The sequence below is a fragment of the Octodon degus genome, unplaced genomic scaffold (assembly GCF_000260255.1).
Source record: "Octodon degus isolate 3935 unplaced genomic scaffold, OctDeg1.0 scaffold00156, whole genome shotgun sequence".
Lineage (NCBI taxonomy): Eukaryota > Metazoa > Chordata > Mammalia > Rodentia > Octodontidae > Octodon > Octodon degus.
The window spans coordinates 5,440,885-5,459,946 of NW_004524732.1; the positions used below are offsets into that span (position 1 = coordinate 5,440,885).

Genomic DNA, 19,062 nt, shown 5'->3' on the forward strand with positions numbered 1-19,062 from the left:
TTTTCAGACTAAACACATGTATATGTTCCAAGACTTAGAATTTAACAGTATCAATTGCATCCTGGCTTGCCATCCTTTTCAGCCAAAACAATTTGTTTGCGATTCATCATTTTTTGGTACTCTTTGCACTTCTAGAACCAATAATACCAAGATAAAACTGCATTGTTATTATTTTTATGTCTGTCTGAGTCAAGGTCTCACTATATAAATTCAAGCTGGCCTTAAACTCACTGTGTAACCCAAGCTGATCTTAAACTTGCAGTGATTCTCCTGCCTCAGCTCCCCAAGTGCTAGAATTACAATTGCATGTCACCATGCCCAGTTTACCACTGTATTTATTCTTTTTTATGTATTTAGTACAGGGTCTCACTATACAGATCAGACATGTAGTGATCCTTCCCTTTTTTAGCCTCCTAAGCACTGGGGTTATATGTGCACACCACCACGCCCAGTCTCATTTGGTCTCAGCACATCCCAGGGGCAGGGCTGACACAGCAGACCAAGGATCAAACACAGCCCCTGCATCTACCTAAGCAGGTGCTTTAATCTGCTGAGCTATCTGGCTGGCCCTCCCACTGTATTATTCCTGATAGAGATGACAGGTAGATTGCAAATCTGTTCACTGACCATGCTTTACAACATGGTTAATGTGCACAGATAATATTTTAATGCTGATAATTGTGGTAGATTGAACCCTATCTCAGGAAGATTTGAGGAAATTTGATTATGTTGTTCTCTTGAATATAGTGTAGATGCATGGAATAATAAATAATGCATTTCTCTTCATTTAAATTTTGTTTAGCTTATGTCCCTGATGCCCAAAATGCATCTACTCTTCCCTCTGATGTTGGTGCGGTCCTTCTGGAGTGACATGATGGACTCTGCACAGAGCTTCATCACCTCTTCCTGGACTTTCTATCTCCAAGCTGATGATGGAAAAATCGTTATATTCCAGGTGACAGCTTTGCCTCTTATGTTCATCTGAGTATCAACAGCAGTAAATACATGTCTTGGTGTAGAGCAACAAACTCATAAATCTGTATCATCAGATAATTACTTGGCTTTGGTTAAAAAAAAAAAAAAAAAATTGAGTATCAGGACACAGTACAGTTTGCCCCATCACTTTGGGCACCTTATCTAAGACCCATTGGTTTTTATCTCATTGGGATTTCTCTTTTTTTTTTTTTAATTTTCTTATATTTTATTTATTTATTTATTTATTTTGTGTGTGTGTGGCCAGCTCAGCCCACCAGGGGATGGGGCTGGCTGGCATGTGGTGCTGGGGATTGAACCACAGTCCCTGTGCTTTGCTTTGCTTAGCTTAGCTTAGCTTGTTCTAAGTAGGTGCTTTAGACCACTGAGCCATCTCACCAGCCCGGGATTTCTCTTGTAAGGAGGAATCATATTTTGAGGTAGAGTCTTGCTATGTAGTTTAGGGTGGCCTTGAGTTCACTATGTAGTCCAAGCTGACCTCCAACTTGTAATGATCCTCTGCCTCAACCTCCTAAGTGCTGGGATTATAGACATGTACCACACTCAGCTTTCTAATTGGAATTCTAAGTCTTCTAAATTTATTGTTATTAAATTGATAAAATGAAATTTTTAGATATGGAAGATAGTATTCATTGAATACAAATAGTGGCATAAAATATATACATATTAGAGAAAATTGAAAATGACATATTTTATTATTTTAGTGTTTTCTTCATAACTCTTATTGAAGAAACATTTTGCCTCCTGGAGAGATAATTTTTCTTCTCTTTCACCATTTCTCATATGATACTTTGATAATAGTTGCTATTTCTAGAAGTTCTGTCATACCAGACATTTTACATCTACGTTCCCTTAAGTATATCTGGGGGATTGGTTCCAGGACCCTCACAGATACCAACCTTTGAGGTTGTTCAAGTTTCTTAGTAAAATAGTATAGTATTTGTATATAACTTATGCATATACACACCCCAAAAATACAGTCCTCTGTCACCGAACACTGGGGCACAGTTGGAGAGGCAAGCTTATTGCTGTTTGAACATCATAGCTTGCATTTAAGATGGCTGCGGCCTCTCTAAGCAGTGTCGTCTTATGGGCTGCTTTGGTATATACACTCTGTTGTTGGCTAAAAGCTGTGTAAGTAGTTGTTATATTGCATTGTTTAATGATACTGGGGAAAAAGCCTGTCCTTGTACAGATTTATTTTTTCAAGTATTTTTGATCCATGATTGGTTGAATCCATGGCTGCAGAACCAAAGACATAAAACCCATAGATCTAGAGAGGCAACTATGTTATTCCAAATGTTAGACAGCTTTCTCAGGTTGTATTATTTCTACTTATTGATGATGAAGCTGAGAATCTATCTTGCTGCCAGTAAGTAACATAAATTAGGCTTCAAACTCAGGATGCTTTAGCTTCAAGGCCCATATACCAACCTATCAGGCTGTCTTTTAATTCAGTAATTAGTTTTCTCAAATACACTAGTCAACAAATTATATATATTCTTTCTCTCAGGTAATATGGTACACTTTTTAAATTCTTCTAGTTAAAGGGTTTACTTGATTGGCTATGATTTTTTTTTTTAGCACAATGGTGAGCTTGGTGTCCTGTACTGAAAATTTGGTGATAATTAAAACACAGAACTTTTTCTCTAAATTTATGAGCAAGTTCAGCTGCATACACACACCTATGTAATCCAAGCACTCAGGAGGCTGAGGCAGGAGGATCACCATGAGTTCAAGGCCAGCCTGCACTACATATTGAGACCCTGCCTTAAAAAAAAAAAAAAAAAAAAAAACTCCTAGGGCTGGTGAGATAGCTCAGTGGACTAAGTGCTTGCTTAGGTAAGTACAGGGACTGGGGTTTGATCCTCGGCACCACATGCCGCGTAGGCCCCACTCCTGGGCACACCAGGATGGCCACTGAGTGCTGAGGAGGCTGGAAACAGGAGGATCACTACAAGTCGGAGCTGTGTGAGACACTGTACAAAAGGCATTAAAAAAAAAATGAGCAAGTCATAAAACTGCTAATATTAAAGCTTAAGTTGACTCTCAGAATGGTACCCTTACTCATTCCTCATTAAATGTGAGATTAATTCTGTTTCTAACATTTCTGTTTTAACTTGTGTTATAACTTCTGTGTAACTAGAGTGGAAAAAAAACTCATTCCAGAGGCTCTGAGCTATATAAAAGATGTAAAGAATGGAATATTTGCCTGTCTTTTATAAATTATTAATGCTCAGAGAAGAATGCAGTGTTCCACATAAGAAAAAGAGATGATATTTAGCCAAAAGTTTTTACAGTCTGTGGACTTATTTTCTTATCAACTAGAATTAGAACTCATTTATTTATTTATTTATTTATTTTGGCAGAACTGGGGATTGAACTCAGACCCTTGTGCTTGCCAGGCAAGTGCTTATTCTACTGAGCCATCTCCCCAGCACCTTAGATCTCATTTTTATACAGTATAATATTGGTATAATATTTTGTTGTGATTTGTACCTCTCTTTTTTACTATCGACAAGAAGTTAAACTAATTGATAATGCCAGAAATCTGTTTCTTTGCAAGATACTAAGTCTGATGTTCAAGGGATGCAATTTAAATATATTGTGGCTTACGGCCAGGGAGATGGCTCAGTGCAATAAACGCTTCACTGGCAAGCACAAGGGCCTGAGTTCAATCCCCGGTTCCACCAAAAATAAATAAATAAATAAATAAATAAATAAATAAATAAATTGTGGCCAGTGTGTTTTATTTTTTGTAACATGTCTATTGCTTTTTCTTAGTTTAAATGTCTACAGAGATGATGCATTGTTGAACTTGTTATTTAAAAAGCTTAAGAAGTACAAATGACTTAATTGCTTTCATTATCCTTTTAGTCTAAGCCAGAAATTCAGTATGCACCACAGTTGGAACAGGAGCCTATAAATTTGAGAGAATCGTCTTTAAGCAAAATATCCTGTAAGTTTTATTTTTAAAACCTCAGATGAAAACAGTAGTCAAATCTGGTTGTAGTGGGATTGGTTGGCCACCTCTGGATTTTTAATATACTGAGTCTGAGAGAACATCTAAGAATCTGTATCTCTTAACAAGTTCCATATTTTACTGAATCTACTTGTTTGGAGACCACACATGAGAAAGACTACTTAAAAAACATTTAATTCATTTCAATGTTTTCAGTGAATTAATCAGATGTTCTGATATTTCTCAATAAATCAACCAAATAGTAAAACTACTCTGAAAGTGTGAGTCTCATATTCTGTTTTTTGTTTTGTTTTTTATTGCCATGCTAGAAGTGAATTTTAACTAATAGGAACATCAAACATCAAGCTAACAGCACAAGTTACTTTTTAAAGTTTAAGCTTTGCACAGTGGCCATATCATAACCAGTCAGGTTTATCCGAGGCATAATTATTGATATTTGAAAACTATTTAAAGTTTGCTAGTCACCATATTTGAGATGTTAACTTAATTAGCCTTATGATTATGGTTGGATAAAAGTAAGTAGATAATGACAGCACATAACAGACATAAAATCATCTTTAGATCGAACAAACTATAGTCTGTTATTCAAGTCCATGTGTAATTAAACAGAAAGCATCAGTTTCAATAAAAATTTGAAAGCAAGCTGGGCATGGTAGTGCATGCCAGTAATCCCAGCATTCAGAAAGCTGAGGCAGCAGTATTGCTGTGAGTTCAAAACCAGCCTGGACTACAAAATTAGTTCAAGGCCAGCCTGAACTGCATAGCAAAATCTTGTCTCAAAAAGACAGAAAAAAAAAAAAGAGAGCGAATGAGACAGGAAACCCCATAATAGAAATCTGAAGAGACAAACTTTTAGAATCTAATATATAATAAACTTGTATCTTATTATTTCAGCAGATCTGCAAATGAGAAGCTCACAAGCACGCAGGGGCTATCTTGAAGTTGGAGAAAATGATGGATTTTTAAGATGCCTCTCTCTGTATGTATTCTTTGTATATGTAATAGATAAACTCTGATTTGTAGTAAATAAAACATTCCTTTTATTATTTTAAAACTAATAACTGAGTGTGATAGTCCACACCTGGAATCTCAGCACTCAGAGGCTGAGGCAAGAGGATAGCCTAAAGTTTGAGGCCATCCTGAGCTGCACAATGAGTTCAAGTCCAACCTGAACTACACAGCAAGATCCTGCCTGTCTCCAGGATAAAAAACAAATAAGGGCTGGCAGGATAGCTCAGTGGACTAAGTACCTGCTTGGGCAAGCACAAGGACAAGGGTTCGATCCCCGGTCCTGCATGCCACACCGGCCCTGCCCCCAGGTGCACTGAGCCAGCACAAGTCCAGGCATGGTGGCACACACCTGTAATCCCCAGTCTGGGGAGGCTGAAAACAGGAGGATCACTATCAGTCTGAGCTGCATAGTGAGACCCTGTACAAAATGCATAAAATGATAAAACAAAAACAATATATAAATATATATAGTTAATTAGTTTTCTTACCTTTTGTCTTCCAAACTTATGCTTTGGATCTTTTTTTCATTTTAGAAAATAATATGCGTAGGGGCTGGGAGATAGCTCAGTGGAGTAAATGCTTGCCTGGGAAGTGCAAGGTCCTGAGTTCAATTCCTGGTACCACAGAAAAATATGTAAATAGAACTACTGAGTAATGTTTGGGCTGGGGAGATGGCTCAGTAGAATAAGCGCTTGCCTGGCAAGCTCAAGGGCCTGAGTTCAATCCCCAGTTCCACCAAAAAAAAAAAAAAGAAAGAAAATAATACACATAATATTTTTAAATGGACACAAAATTATACAGTTTTATGAGGTAAATGTGCTATTTTAATATATGTCACAATGATGAAATCAGCATAATTAGCTTATCTGTAATTTCACTGTCTTTCAGGTGGCAAAACATTTCAAAATCCTCTCACAGCTGTTTTACTTTTTTTTTTTTTTTTTTTTTCTGGTACTGGAATCAAACTCAGGACCTTCCACTTACCAGGCAAGCACTATGCTGCTGAGCTATAGCTCTGTTTTTTATTTACTTTTTTTGTTATTGTTGCACAGTTTTGAAATATGTTATACACTATCGTTAACTCTACTGTGTGGTAGAGCCCTAGAACTTCCTACTTCACTGTAACCATGTACATGTTGAATAACCTCTTCCTGTCTCTTCCTAAGCTAAAATTTAAAGTGTCTGATGGTTTGCAGATTCTCATTTTCATTTTTGTCTACTTGGCCATCTATGATGTTAGAGGAGATAAAAAAGGACTGTGGGTTAGGAAGGGTGTTGTATACACCATGCAGTATCCATTCTAGGTCAGGATTCTTTGGGTTACAAGGGAAAGTGGGGAAACTGGAGAAATATATGCCATAGGCCCCCTTAGGAAAGACTGTCTAGCCTTCTGACAGTGAAGAGAGGGCTTGTCAAAGTGGATGCTTCCAAAGATTTCTGAGAGAAATGCCCAGCCTACTATCATCACCCCCAAAAGAAAAAGGGCAGTAGGACAGACATGTCCTATTGGTTATTACTACATGTCCTCTTAATTATTTTTGTTGTTGTTTTTTTTTTGTTGTTGTTGTTTTGGGTGCTGAGGACCAAACCCAGGGCTTCCTGCTTGCTAGGAAAATGTTCTACTGCTAAATCCCCAGCGCCAATTATTCTTTATTGTATCAAATACTTAGGCTTTTCCATACAACTATAAAAAAAGTGTTTCAGAATGTATACGCTCTAGTGATTGTTCAGTTTCAAATGTAATACTGCAGTTGTTCAAACTTCATGCTCCCCATAATTTTTTATGACAGAAATAATAGTTTCTTAACAGATTTTGTTGTTGTTGTTGTTTTGCAGTGCTGGGGATTGAACCCAGAGCTTTGCATGTGCTGGGCAAGCATTCTACCTTCCAGCTACACCTTCAGCTTTCTTAACATCATTTTATTATGTATCGGTAGAACTACATGGAATTTAAAAATTAATCTTTCAGCTGAGCATGGTAGCATACCCCTGTGATCCTAGCACTAGGGAGGCTGAGGCAGGAGTTTGAGACCAGCTTGATCTACATAGTGAGTTCAAGGCCAAACTGAAGTGCATGTTGAAACCCTGTCTCAGAAAAGAAAATAGGGCTGGTGAGATAGCCAGTGGCACAGTGCCTGCCTGACAAGTGCAAAGTCCTGTGTTCGATTCCTTGTACCAGGAAAAAAAAAAAAAAAGAGGGAGGAAATAATCATAATTTACTAAACAAAGTATTTAAAGTCTGTTAGAAAATAAACCTATGTTTGACCTTGACTTTGTACAGAAAAAAAAGTCAGGGTTTTTTTTATAGAATTTTTAATTTTTGTTGTAGTTTGATAGTTCTTTGAAACTTAAGTAATGATTTTATTTATTTATTTATTTATTTATTTATTTATTTATTTGATACAGGCTCTTGCTATGCAGTATGGACTTCTAGTGATCCTCCTGTCTCAGCCTCTCCGGCGCTGGGATTGCAGAGGTGTGCCACCACACCCGGTTTCGGGGCCAGCACAGTGAGCCCAGGCTTCTGGGACTGGCACAGCATATGGTACCAGAGGATTGAACTCAGGTCCTTGCACTTGCCAGGCAGGCATTTAGACCACTGAGCTATCTCCCCAGCCGCTAATCTCTAATCAGTACTGTACTACCTGGCATCTTACTGTGACTTACTCCCTTTAATGATCTGCACTTTCAGGTTGTTGTAACATTTTTAAAGCAATTTTGTGAATGCTAACTTAGGAAACTAACTTTATGACTAGAGAGACTTCTTGAAAGTTTCAAATATATAGCTGGGTGTATTGATGGATGCTTACAATACAAGCTTCTTGGGAGGCTAAATTAGCAGGAAGACCACAAGTTTGAAGCCAGACTAGGCAACTTAGCAAGACCCTGTCCGAAAATAAAATTTTAAAAGGGCTGGTGACATAGCTCAGGGGTGAAGTGCTTACTTAGAATGTGCATGTGATTAAAATTCAGACCTTGCTTTTCTAATTCTACAACTTTTTGTTCTGTCAGCCAGAGCTATGTGGTTATCCTAGTGTCATGATTTTTTCCATAATCACGTGAAAGATGACCCAGCCAGAGTGTGGAATCTGGTCTTTTGACTCTTCTAGCAATGCTTTTTTTGTACCACATAGTTGTTATGAGGATAGCCCTCTGTCTGGAATGGAAATTGAGGTCACATTCATTTTTTCCTTTTGGAGGATTCTTTCACGTGCCAGACTCTGCTAGGAACCTGATACCTAGAAAAGTTGGCCACTCTCTACTTCTGTGGAGTTGTGAGATCTAGACAGACGTGGAAGTAATGACCATCCCAGTGATGACTGATGTTCACCATCTTTGGCCTCTCACATACAAAGAGTCTAAGTCGATTGGAGGCTTCAAGGGCAGATTTACTAAGATGGAAGTAAATCTCAAATGATGAGTAGAAACTTTTTGCTAGTTGTGGCAGGTTTATTAGAAATTTATTTTCAGATAAACTACCTTTTTGCAGAAACCATATAGCCACTGTGTTAAATTCAACTCTAGTTTCTTCTAATTCTACATCTAACCCTGATCCTGATCCACCATGGCTGTGTAGGAGGTAGACAAGAGCCAGACAGAAGCAGCAGAATGATTGACGATGTTAGGTAGAAGCTGCTGTGTGAAGGGTAGCTTAGGAAGGTTTGTAAGTCAGCAGCAAACAATGAGACCTGAATTCAAGAACAGTCAGAAAGAAAAATAGGTTAGATCAGTCATGGAAGTGGAAGAAGATGAGCTCGAAGATGAGCCCCAGTTACTTGTCTTAAAGTTGATCTGCAACCCAGATATCAGGCCTTTCTCATTCATGGAAGTACATTTCCTAGTACCCAGTTTAGGGCTGGACCCTGTAAAGGAAAGTGGGTGCTTTTTCCTTAAATATTTCTTAGCTTTCAAAATGGGTGTTCTTAAAGCATCATAAGGAAGTTCCCTATTTTTAGATATACTGCATTCTCCAAAGTCTTATTTTGCTGGGATACCAAAAATGACTGGGCATACAAACATTTCCTTAGCATGTTTGCATGTTGGTACACCATCAAGTGAATGAGTTATGGTATTAACTCATATATGAAGTGCATTCTCAAAATAAGGTGACAGTTTAAATTTTTTTTTTTAATTACAGTAAAGCTAGGGCCAGCCTGATAGCTCAGTGAACTAACGCGCCTGCTTAGGCAGAGCACAGTGGCCCAGGTTTCATCCCCAGCCTGCCGTGCTGGCCTGCCCACAGGGCACGCTGAGACAGCAATTGAGACTGTGTGGTGGCGTGCCCCTGTAATCTCCGCACTGGGGAGGCTGAAAACAAGAGAATCACTATGAGTCCAAACTGTGTAGGGAGATCCTGTAGACCCTGTCCTAAATAAAGAAGAAAAATAAAAAATTAAATTACAGTAAAGCTGAATGTGGTGACACACACTCTAATGCCAGAACTCGAGGGAAGCAGGAGGATCACTGTAAGTTCAAGACCAGCCTGGGCTACAAAGTGAGGTCAAGGCCAGCCTGAACTGCAGACTGAGACTCTATCTCAAAGAGACAAAAATAAATAATAATAATTGTTATAGTAAAAGACATATTATTGTTAATCTCCCTCAAGATACTTCCTCTTGCCTCAAGCACTCTTACCAATCTTGCCACACTCTGAAGCAGTTTAAGAAGTCTTCGGGGCTGGGGAGATAGCTCAGTAGAATAAGTGCTTGTCTTGCAAACTCAAGAGCCTGAGTTCAGTCCCCGGTTCCACCAAAAGTCCTCTTCATATTGTGTGCTAAAAGTGCAGAGCCCTGCTCTCAAGTGCCATCCAGTGGAAAGGCAATCCTGTAAAATATGATCCTTGTCCATTTTGTTCCTTGGATCTGGCACCGTGCTACTTCCTTGTAGTTCTTCCCCATAGTCAAAATGACCACGAAAGGCAAAAACATTTTGAATTAATTTTGGTCATTGAGGCAGCCGTGGCAGCAAAACTCTAGTCACAAAAGGTTCTTAAAACTGCTTCAGGGCTGGTGAGATGGCTCAGTGGTCTAAAGCACCTACTTAGAACAAGCTTAGCAAAGCACAGGGACTACGGTTCAATCCTCCAGCACCACATGCCAGCCAGCTCCACCTCCTGGTGGGCTGAGCTGGCCACACACACACACACACACACACACACACAAATAATTAATAAAAAAACTACTTCAGAAAGTAACAAGATTTGTGGGGTGTGTTCAGAGTTGGGGGAGGATTTTGAGGGGCACTGATGGCATAGCAAGTTTTCTTCTACTGTGATAAATTGCTTTTTATTTAAGCACACTATTTTCAACCATACCTTGTATTTAAAATATAGGAAGCTGTCTTCTTTATAATTATGAATTCTTTATAAAACAAATTATCAAAGCCAGCATAGTGATGCATACCTGTGATCCCAGCACTCAGGAAGCTGAGGCCAGCCTGGACTAGGTAGCAAGATCGTGTCTTAAAAAACAAACAAACAAAAGAGCCAGCAAGATAGCTCAGTGGACTAAGTGCCTGCTTAGGCAAGCACAGGGACCAGAGTTCAATCCCTGGCACCACATGCTAGCCCTGCCCTTGGGTGCACTGAGCTGGCCACCAAGATAGGGACATGGTGATGCATGCTTGCCCCAGCACCAGGGAGGCTGCAAACAGGAAGATCACTACAAGTCCATGCTACATAGTGAGACCTTGTACTAAATATGTAAGAAAATGAGGTTATTTTTTTAAAATTTGTGATTTCATAATTAAACTATTCTATACCTTTTTAGCCTATTGAGTTATCTTTCAGTATTATTGTAATACCTTAAAGAATATATGACATTTCTGTGACTGTTCAATTTATTTATTTTTTTTTTACTAGTTAGAAAATATTCTTAGACTGGTATAGTAGTTCAGTGTTACAGCACTTGCCTGTTATCCATGAAGCCTTAGATTTAATTTCTAGCACGGCAAAAAGAAAAATGAAAAGAAGAAGCAACACACACCTGTGATCCCAGCCTTCTGGGAGGTGAAGCAGAAAGATTGCAAATTTGAACCCAGCCTGGGCAATATAGCAATTTAATGTCTCGAAAAGTAAAATCTGAGCTGGGGATATAGCATAGTGCTACAAAAAATAAAAGATCTCTGGGGGCCGGAGAGATGGCTCAGTAGGATAAGCGCTTGACTGGCAAACGCAAGGATCTGAGTTCAATCCCTGGTTCCGCAAAAAAAAAAAAAAAATTTAAAAAGATCTCTTAATAGTAATCTTAGTGTTACATATTATTGAAAAATCAGTACTAGCTATTCCATTTCCTTTTATAGGTATTTAAAATTTTTAAAGATAGTATATAAAGTTTTGATTGTATTCAGATAAGTATGAGTTTGATTGCCTTTAATTATCAAGACTCCTTTTTTATACTATGAAATTTTAATACAGCTGTTGATGCTTTTCAGGAACTCAGGATGGATTCTAACCATGACTCTCATCCTCTCAGTGATGGTACTGCTCTGGATCTGCTGTGCAGCTGTTGCTACAGCTGTGGAACAATACGTTCCCTCTGAGGTAAATTTCATTCTAATCCTGGGCTCTTAGAAGACTGAACCATAAACCATGTTACTTAGAGTGAGAGGAGGTTTGGTAGTTTCCTGGTGGAGGTTGGCACACATGAAAAGTCCAGGTTCCAGCAGAAGACTTGTTCCTAGTTTCCGATGGTCTCTTAAAATGCAATCCAATAGTATGCTGTTGGTTTAACATAATAGATACAGGTACCCAGAAACTGAGGCAGGATGATGTTGATAAGTAACATATATGTGGTTCTTTAAAATTTGCAAAGTATTAATCCCAGCACTTGGGAGGCTGCTTGCCATGAGTTCAAGGCCACCCTAGGTTACACAGTGAGTTCAAGTTCAGCCTAAGCTACACAGTGAGAGTTAGCAAAAAAAATTTTTTTGCACAGTATTATGTGTCTTGTATGTCATTCCAGTGCCCAGCAACAATCTATAGCAGCTGGTTTTGTATTCTGTTTTATAAATGAGTTAACAGGCTTCCAATCTAGGTAACCTCTGAGGCTGCATAACCAGAAAAGTATTGAGGCTAGAGTGAAGTTCATGTCTTTGGCTCTATAGCTGTTTTTTCCTATAGACTTTCTTTACCTTAATTGATAAAGTATTTAAATGGCAAAGATAGTAGTTATACAAAGTATTAAGAAAAGCAGAGATTATGTGCTGAGATTATCAGGTGAGGCAGTAATGGAAGTCTTGGCCTGAACTTTGAAGAATGGGTAATAAGGGATGAATTAGTAGAGAGAGGGAGAGAGGGGTGGACAGTTTTCATGTGTACAAGTAAAAATATGCTATTTGGAAATTGCAGAAGTTAAGGAGAGCTGATAAATTTCTCCAGAACTCTTAGATTATATGACTATATTGGTAACATCTTATTGCTACATTACTAATGTTCCTCATAATGTATATTTTAATCATTGTGTCATTCCTGGTAAAGTATCTTGCATAGAATTGCCTTTGTCTGTTACTTCTCTTGGAGCTACTTCTGCACTTTTAATCCTCATGGTATCAAAGCTCCAAACATAGAAATAAGTTCTTGTTGACTCTTAGCCTGTGTTACCTTGTTCTCTCCCTTCTTGTATTCTTATTCCTTCTTTTGACTCCTAGAAGGCCCCTAGGAGTAAGATATATATTGACAGACAGTAGCCAAAACAGTAATTGGCTGGTTAGGTTGCATTATCTCTTTAAATTTACCACAACCTACATTCTGGTCCCTAAACATACTGACTAGTGAAGAGCACTTTTACTACTGGGCACTGTTCTAGATATTTTATCTGAATGTGATCATTTAGTCTTCATAGTCACCCTGTGATATGGCTGCTTTTACTGTCCCTATTTTCCAGATGGGAAAACCACAAAAGAGAGTTTTTAATTGCCCCAGTAGTATATACCAGTAAGCGGTAGAATCAGGATATGAACTAAAGATAATCTGATTCCAGAGCCGTTACTCCTTTGGTCAGCCTGGAATCGAATGTAGGGAAATTGATGAGTTGACTCATATCAAGAGCTGCTATCTTTTGTGCTCTTTTTGACACTGGAAAGGGAGACACTGCTGGAACTCCATGTTCATGTTTTGAGCTAGGATGCTCAAATTCTTTTACCTAAACAGTTCTGAGGTGGGCAGTTCATGGCTTGCCCTCTCTTAATCTTCTGGTATTGCTTACACATAACCTGTGACTCTCGTTGTGATTATGGTTGTGCTGTGTCTTACAGATCGGGAGATCTTTTTTGTGACTCTTGCTCTATTTCTTTCAGCTCTCTCTGTTATGATAAGTTTTATTTTGATCATATAACTTTAATTTTATGATAAAATTTCTCTTTTACCTAAGTTATTTAGGAGAGTATCCCACTGTTCTCTCATATGCCCCCTAGGCACTTGTGACCATAAAACAGTGGGCCTCAGCAGTACATTTGAACTTCTCCAGACACAGCCCACCGGGCATGACTTCTTTGCTCTTTTTCTAGACTGCTTTCTTTTCTGTCTTTAAAACTAAAGTTGGCTTTACTGGGCAAATTTATACTTTTAAAAGAAGATTCTTTTGCTAGAAGTATCTATGGAAAAATCCACATTTCTTTGAGGCTTTACTTTGCATGTGAAACCATACTTTGAGTAGGTAATAATTTTAAGTGTATTTTATTAAGAAGTATGCTTAGTATAGAAATGCATAAGGTATGTATAAAGGAATAGGAAATCACAAATCATCCAGAATTGTTGTATTGCCATTTTATTTTCAATATAAGCAGTTTTTCATAAATATTAGTTTCCTATTTTCAAATATTACAGTATGAATACACCTTTTTCTGGTGTTTTCTCCTTTGTTCACTATAAAAATAATTTAAATTTAGTATTAGAAAAATTATGCAAGCTTTCTTGGCCACAAGTTCCTATTTTAAAACTTCACTTTCTCAAAGCTTTTTCATGAGTTTATTATTGGAACATAAGATTTTTTTTTTCTGACCCCTCTCCATAGTAGCTTGAGACTCCATTTTAAGTTCTATAAATATAACTCATCTATGAGCTGTATTACGTATATATAATATATATATTATTTACACATGTAATCATACTATACGTTTCAAAGTATGAGACAACTGAAAAATGGGTCTTTTTTTTTAATGTATTTGGTTGTTACAGGGTCTCACCACACATCTTAGACTTGTAGTGATCCTCCTGTCTTTAGCCTCCTCAGCGCTGGGATTATAGGTGTGTGTCTCCACCCCCAGTGTCCTTGGCCCACTCAGTGTACCCGGGGGCCGGCGTGGCATGTCGTGCCAGGGATCAAACCCCAGTCACTGTGCTTGCCTAAGCAGGCATTTAGTCCACTGAGCTATCTTGCCAGTCCTTTGCATCTCTGTTTCATACAGACATGGTACCCTTGGAACCTGTATATGAGATATGAAAAGCTTCCTTTTTGGTCACTGTAAACAGTTTCAAGTGGTGTCAATAAATAGCAGGATGACCAAAAAGTATGCATTAGTAAATATTCATTACATACCATTTGATCATTCTGGCCAGAAAGAGGTGGCATCTTTGTCATATGAGTGAAGTAACATATAAAGATTTTGATCTCTCCACTTGTTTTTCCTTGTTCCTTTTTTCACATTTATGATGTCATAAATGTGAAACCTCATGGGTTGAGATTGACTGTCTAGTTGAGATAATAAAGAGTTGTCACTTGTGGTTGTCCTTGTTAAGCAGGCCAAGCATGACCTGGCAACAGAGGCCAGCAGTATTGGCCGTCCTTCCTGGAGACTAGGCATCCTCAGAAACTTGCTATAGCAACAAATGGTAGATGCTGTCTCTGGGTTGCCTCATTATCTCTGTGCTTCTTTTTTATTGCTGTTTCTGGAAGAGCAGTGTTTTAAGCTTTTTTTTAAGACCATGATCATCTGATTTCATATGTTCAATGAAAAGTGTTTTAAGAAATGGGCTGGGGAGATGGCTCAGTGAAATAAGCACTTCCCTGGCAAGTGCAAGGGCCTGAGTTCAATCCCCAGTTCCGCCAAAAAAAGAAAGCTGGGCATGGTGGCAGATGGCCTGTAATCCCAGCTCATGGGAGGTTGAAATAGGAGGATTACAAGCTGGAGCCCCAGCTGGGCAGTTTAGTGACCTAGTGAAACCTGTCTCAGAATAAAAACAGTTTTTAAAAAGAGTTTGGGAAGGTCCTGGGCTCAAGACCCAGTATAGGAGTGGGGGCTAGGGAGTGGGTTAAGAAGACTGCTGGTAGCACACACATTAGTAAAAAAAATACATTTATAGATCATAGATTATGTGGTAGGCCCTGTTCAAGGAACTGTAGATGAACTGAAGAGCAAGCCCAAGCCAGGTATGGTACATACATGTAATCCTAGCACTTGGGAGGCTGAGATAGGAGGATTTACTTGAGCTCAAGAATTCAAGACTAGCTGGACAACATAGTGAGGTTTTTGTCTCAAAGAACAGGAAAAAAGAAATAAAACAACAACAGACAAATGACGAAGACCAAGAACCTTGCCCTCTAGAAGACTTAATTCTCATAACAAGTAGATAATAGAAGCCAGTAAGTGCCACACCTTGTTTTTTCTTAATTTTTATTTTTATGTCTTTTTGTTTGAGACAGGGCTTCACTATGCTGTTCAGGCTGGCCTTGAACTCTCTTTGTAGCTCAGGCTGGCCTCAAACTCACAGTGATCCTCCTGCCTCAGCCTCCTGAGTGCCGGGATTACAGGCATGTACCACCATGTACCCAGCCCTTAAATATTTTCTAACATTTTATTTACAGAATTTGTATTAAGAAGCTATGGCAGGGGGCTGGTGAGATGGCTCAGTGGTCTAGGGCACCTACTTGGAACAAGCTAAGCCAAGCAAAGCACAGGGACCTTGGTTCAATCCCCCAGCACCACATGCCAGCCTGCCCGCCCCCTGGTGGGCTGAGCTGGCCACACACAATAAATAAATAAATAAATAAATAAATAAAAAATTAAAAAAAAAAAAGAAGCTATGGCAGGACTGGCGAGATAGCTCAGCGAACTAAGTGCCTGCTTGGGCAAGCGAAGGGACCAGGTTTTGATCCCCATCCCACACACCACTAGCCCTGCCCATAGGGCGTGCTGAGCCAGAGACCCTGACTCTGGGTGTGGTGGCATACACCTGTAATCCCAGATCTGGGGAGGCTGAAGACAGGATCACTATGCATCAAGCTGCATAGTGAGACCCTGCACCAAATACATAAAAGGGCAGGGGGAGGAGGGATAATTCAGTGGACTAAGAGAGCACTTGCTTAGGCAAGCACAGGGACTGGAATTTGATTCCAGGTTCCTCGTGCTGCACTGACCCTGCCCATGGGGCAAGCTGAGCTGGTGAGACTGGGCGTTCAAGACCCAGTATAGGGGTGGGGGCTGGGGAGTGGGTTAAGAAGACTGCTAGTAGCACACATTAGTAAATCATATACATTTATAGATTGTAGATCTATATGAATGCCTATAATCCCAGCTGGGAGGGATGGGCATGAAAACAAAATCACTATGAGTCCAAGCTGTGTATTGAGACCCTGTACCAAATACATTTAAAAAAAAAAAAAAAAAGCAGCTATGGCATGCTAGGCCTGGTGTCACACACTTGTATTTGCTTGATAATTTGAGGAGACACAGCCACAAAAATGACTACGCCTGATAGTTATATTATGCAAATGATCTTACCACTTCTGAGCACAGATTGTACTGTACACACAGGATTTACTTTCTGTTGTTTTTTGATTAATTTTTAAGTTAACAAGTAAACAGTATATATGTTTATAGTATATAACTTTGTGTGTTTGTGGTGCTGGGGATCAAACCCAGGGGTATGCACTGATAAGCAAGTGCTCCACTGCTGAGCTATATCTCTAGCCTTATAATATGTATTCTTTGAGGACTGGCTAAATCAAGCTAACATCTCCTGTATCACCATATCATTCTTGTTGTGAAAACACATCTCTGGTTAGCAGTTTTATATAAATAGTACACTGTGATTAACTACTATGTTACACAGTACATTCCCTTTTTCTAACTGGAGTTTTGTGTCTTTTGACTAACACTGCCTCAGTTCCCCTCTTTTCCTTCTCTAGATAATTTATATGCTGGTATGTTAAATCATTCAAACCAGCTCTGCTTCTCATGTGGTGACATACATACAGTATGACCCAGCTTTCAGAGGCTGAGCAAGGATGATTGTGGTCAAGGCCAGCATGGGCAGCACCCCAGTTTGAGGTTGGCTTGACTATACAGCAAGGCCTTCCTTACTTCAAAAAAAAATATCCAGGGGCTGGTGAGATGGCTCAGTGGTCTAAAGCACCTACTTAGAACAAGCTTAGCAAAGCACAGGGACCGCGGTTCAATCCCTCAGCACCACATGCCAGCCAGCTCCGCCCCCTGGTGGGCTGAGCTGGTCACACACACACACACACACACACAAAATCCAGGTGTGGTGGCACATGCTTGTCATCCCAGTGCTTGAGAGGCTGAGGCAGGAGGGTCACTGTAAGTTTGAGGCTATCCTGCACTACATAGTGAGTTCATGGCCAGCCTGCACTACATAGCAAAACCCTGGAGGGGAGAGGCTAAGTAAAAATAGTTTTTGGATGCTGTATCAAGATCGTTAAATGTTGTTCAGTAAAGTTGTAAACATACTCTTTTATAGTGCCTATGGGTAAATTGTATGCTAATTCTGGAGTTTGAGGAAGCCACACTTGAAAGCTATATCTTGTCCAGTCAGTCAGCTGCTGAATTTGTCTTGAAGATTCTTTTGCTGAAAAAGTATAAGATACAGTTAAGCCAGGTGTGGTGGCACACACCTATAATTCCAACGCTCAGGAGGCTGAGGCAGGAGGATCATTGCAAGTTCAAGACTAGCCTACAAAGTGAAACTTAGGGGTCAGCTTGAACTGCATAGTGAGACCCTGTCTCAAAAAGACAAAAACAGAAGAAAAAAAAAAAAAAGATGCAGTTAGCCCCTAAATTATGAACTTTCACAGATACAAACACAGAGCTTGCATTAGGAACATTCATAGATGCAAACAAATGGCAGAAGTAGCTCGTGTGTCTGTCAAAAATTGTCACAGGGGCTGGAGAGATAACTCAGTAGGATAAGTCCTTGCTTGGCAAGTGCAAGGGCCTGAGTTCAATCCCCGGTTCTGCAAAAAAAAAAAAAAAAAAAAAAAAAAAAAATTGTCACACTTGTGCTACTGTGTTCTTACTGTACAGTGTAATAATGCATAATAGTTCTCTATGCATGTTTTATTATCTTGTTCTTTACATAATGTGTCAAAGATGTGTGAAACTCACCTAGGCAGACTTACAAATGAATCTGACTTGCGAAAGTTCTCCAGGAATGGGACTCATTTGTAAGTTGGGAAGTTACCCTCCTGGGCACCTCCTTATGGTGAGATGCTTGTATTTTTGGCCACAGTTCTACTTACCATGTCTCACACATGCTCAAGTAAGCAACTGTTATGACAGCTACTCCCCAGTTCCAGCCAGAGGCAGCACTAGCACCTCCTGCAGCAACTGTATGTGAGGTCTTGACGCAGGCCTGTCTCGGTTAGCATAGTATTTGGAATTCTTTTGTACTGTATCAGAATTGATAACCCACGAAGGTGATTTTATTTAGCATGTTTCACAAGCAGTTTTCTAACACAGTTCTTTATGATCCGATTATTTGCTCTGTCAGAGCTGCCAGCACTTCTCTTTATAACATGGATTCTATTGTATGAGTTGACAAAAAAAAAAATCCATCCCATTTCTTAGCAAAGACTTTTCTCTTTGCTTTTTTATTTTTAGGAGGTACATCTAAAGTACATCTAAGGAGACTTGCTCTCAAAAGATAATAGATATTGCCATTATATTCCAGTGAGTTTTTGATGTTTGCAATGATTCCGTTTCATACTTTGCTTCATTCTTTGCTTTTAGAGTCTTACTGGATATGATAGTAAGGATTTGAGGGAGTTTGTGTCTAGGACTACCCTGCTATCAGTGTTACAGTGTTTTATTTACATTTTTAGCTCTTTTTTTTTTTTTTT

At 39.2% G+C, this 19,062-nt stretch overlaps 1 protein-coding gene and 1 pseudogene across 2 annotated transcripts in view; both read left to right on the forward strand.

The window, feature by feature from the left end:
* Tmem59 (transmembrane protein 59) overlaps window positions 1-19,062 on the forward strand; it is a 32,566-nt gene that overhangs the window by 11,952 nt on the left and 1,552 nt on the right. Inside the window, exons 4-7 of one of the 2 annotated variants that reach the window (XM_004642559.2) lie at window positions 803-955; window positions 3,871-3,952; window positions 4,871-4,955; window positions 11,420-11,528. In XM_004642559.2, the coding sequence (XP_004642616.1) occupies window positions 803-955; window positions 3,871-3,952; window positions 4,871-4,955; window positions 11,420-11,528 (429 nt within the window). The remainder of the gene's footprint in view (window positions 1-802; window positions 956-3,870; window positions 3,953-4,870; window positions 4,956-11,419; window positions 11,529-19,062) is intronic. The other variant, XM_004642560.3, reaches the window with a different exon arrangement.
* Window positions 4,352-4,464, forward strand: LOC111812991 (annotated as a pseudogene).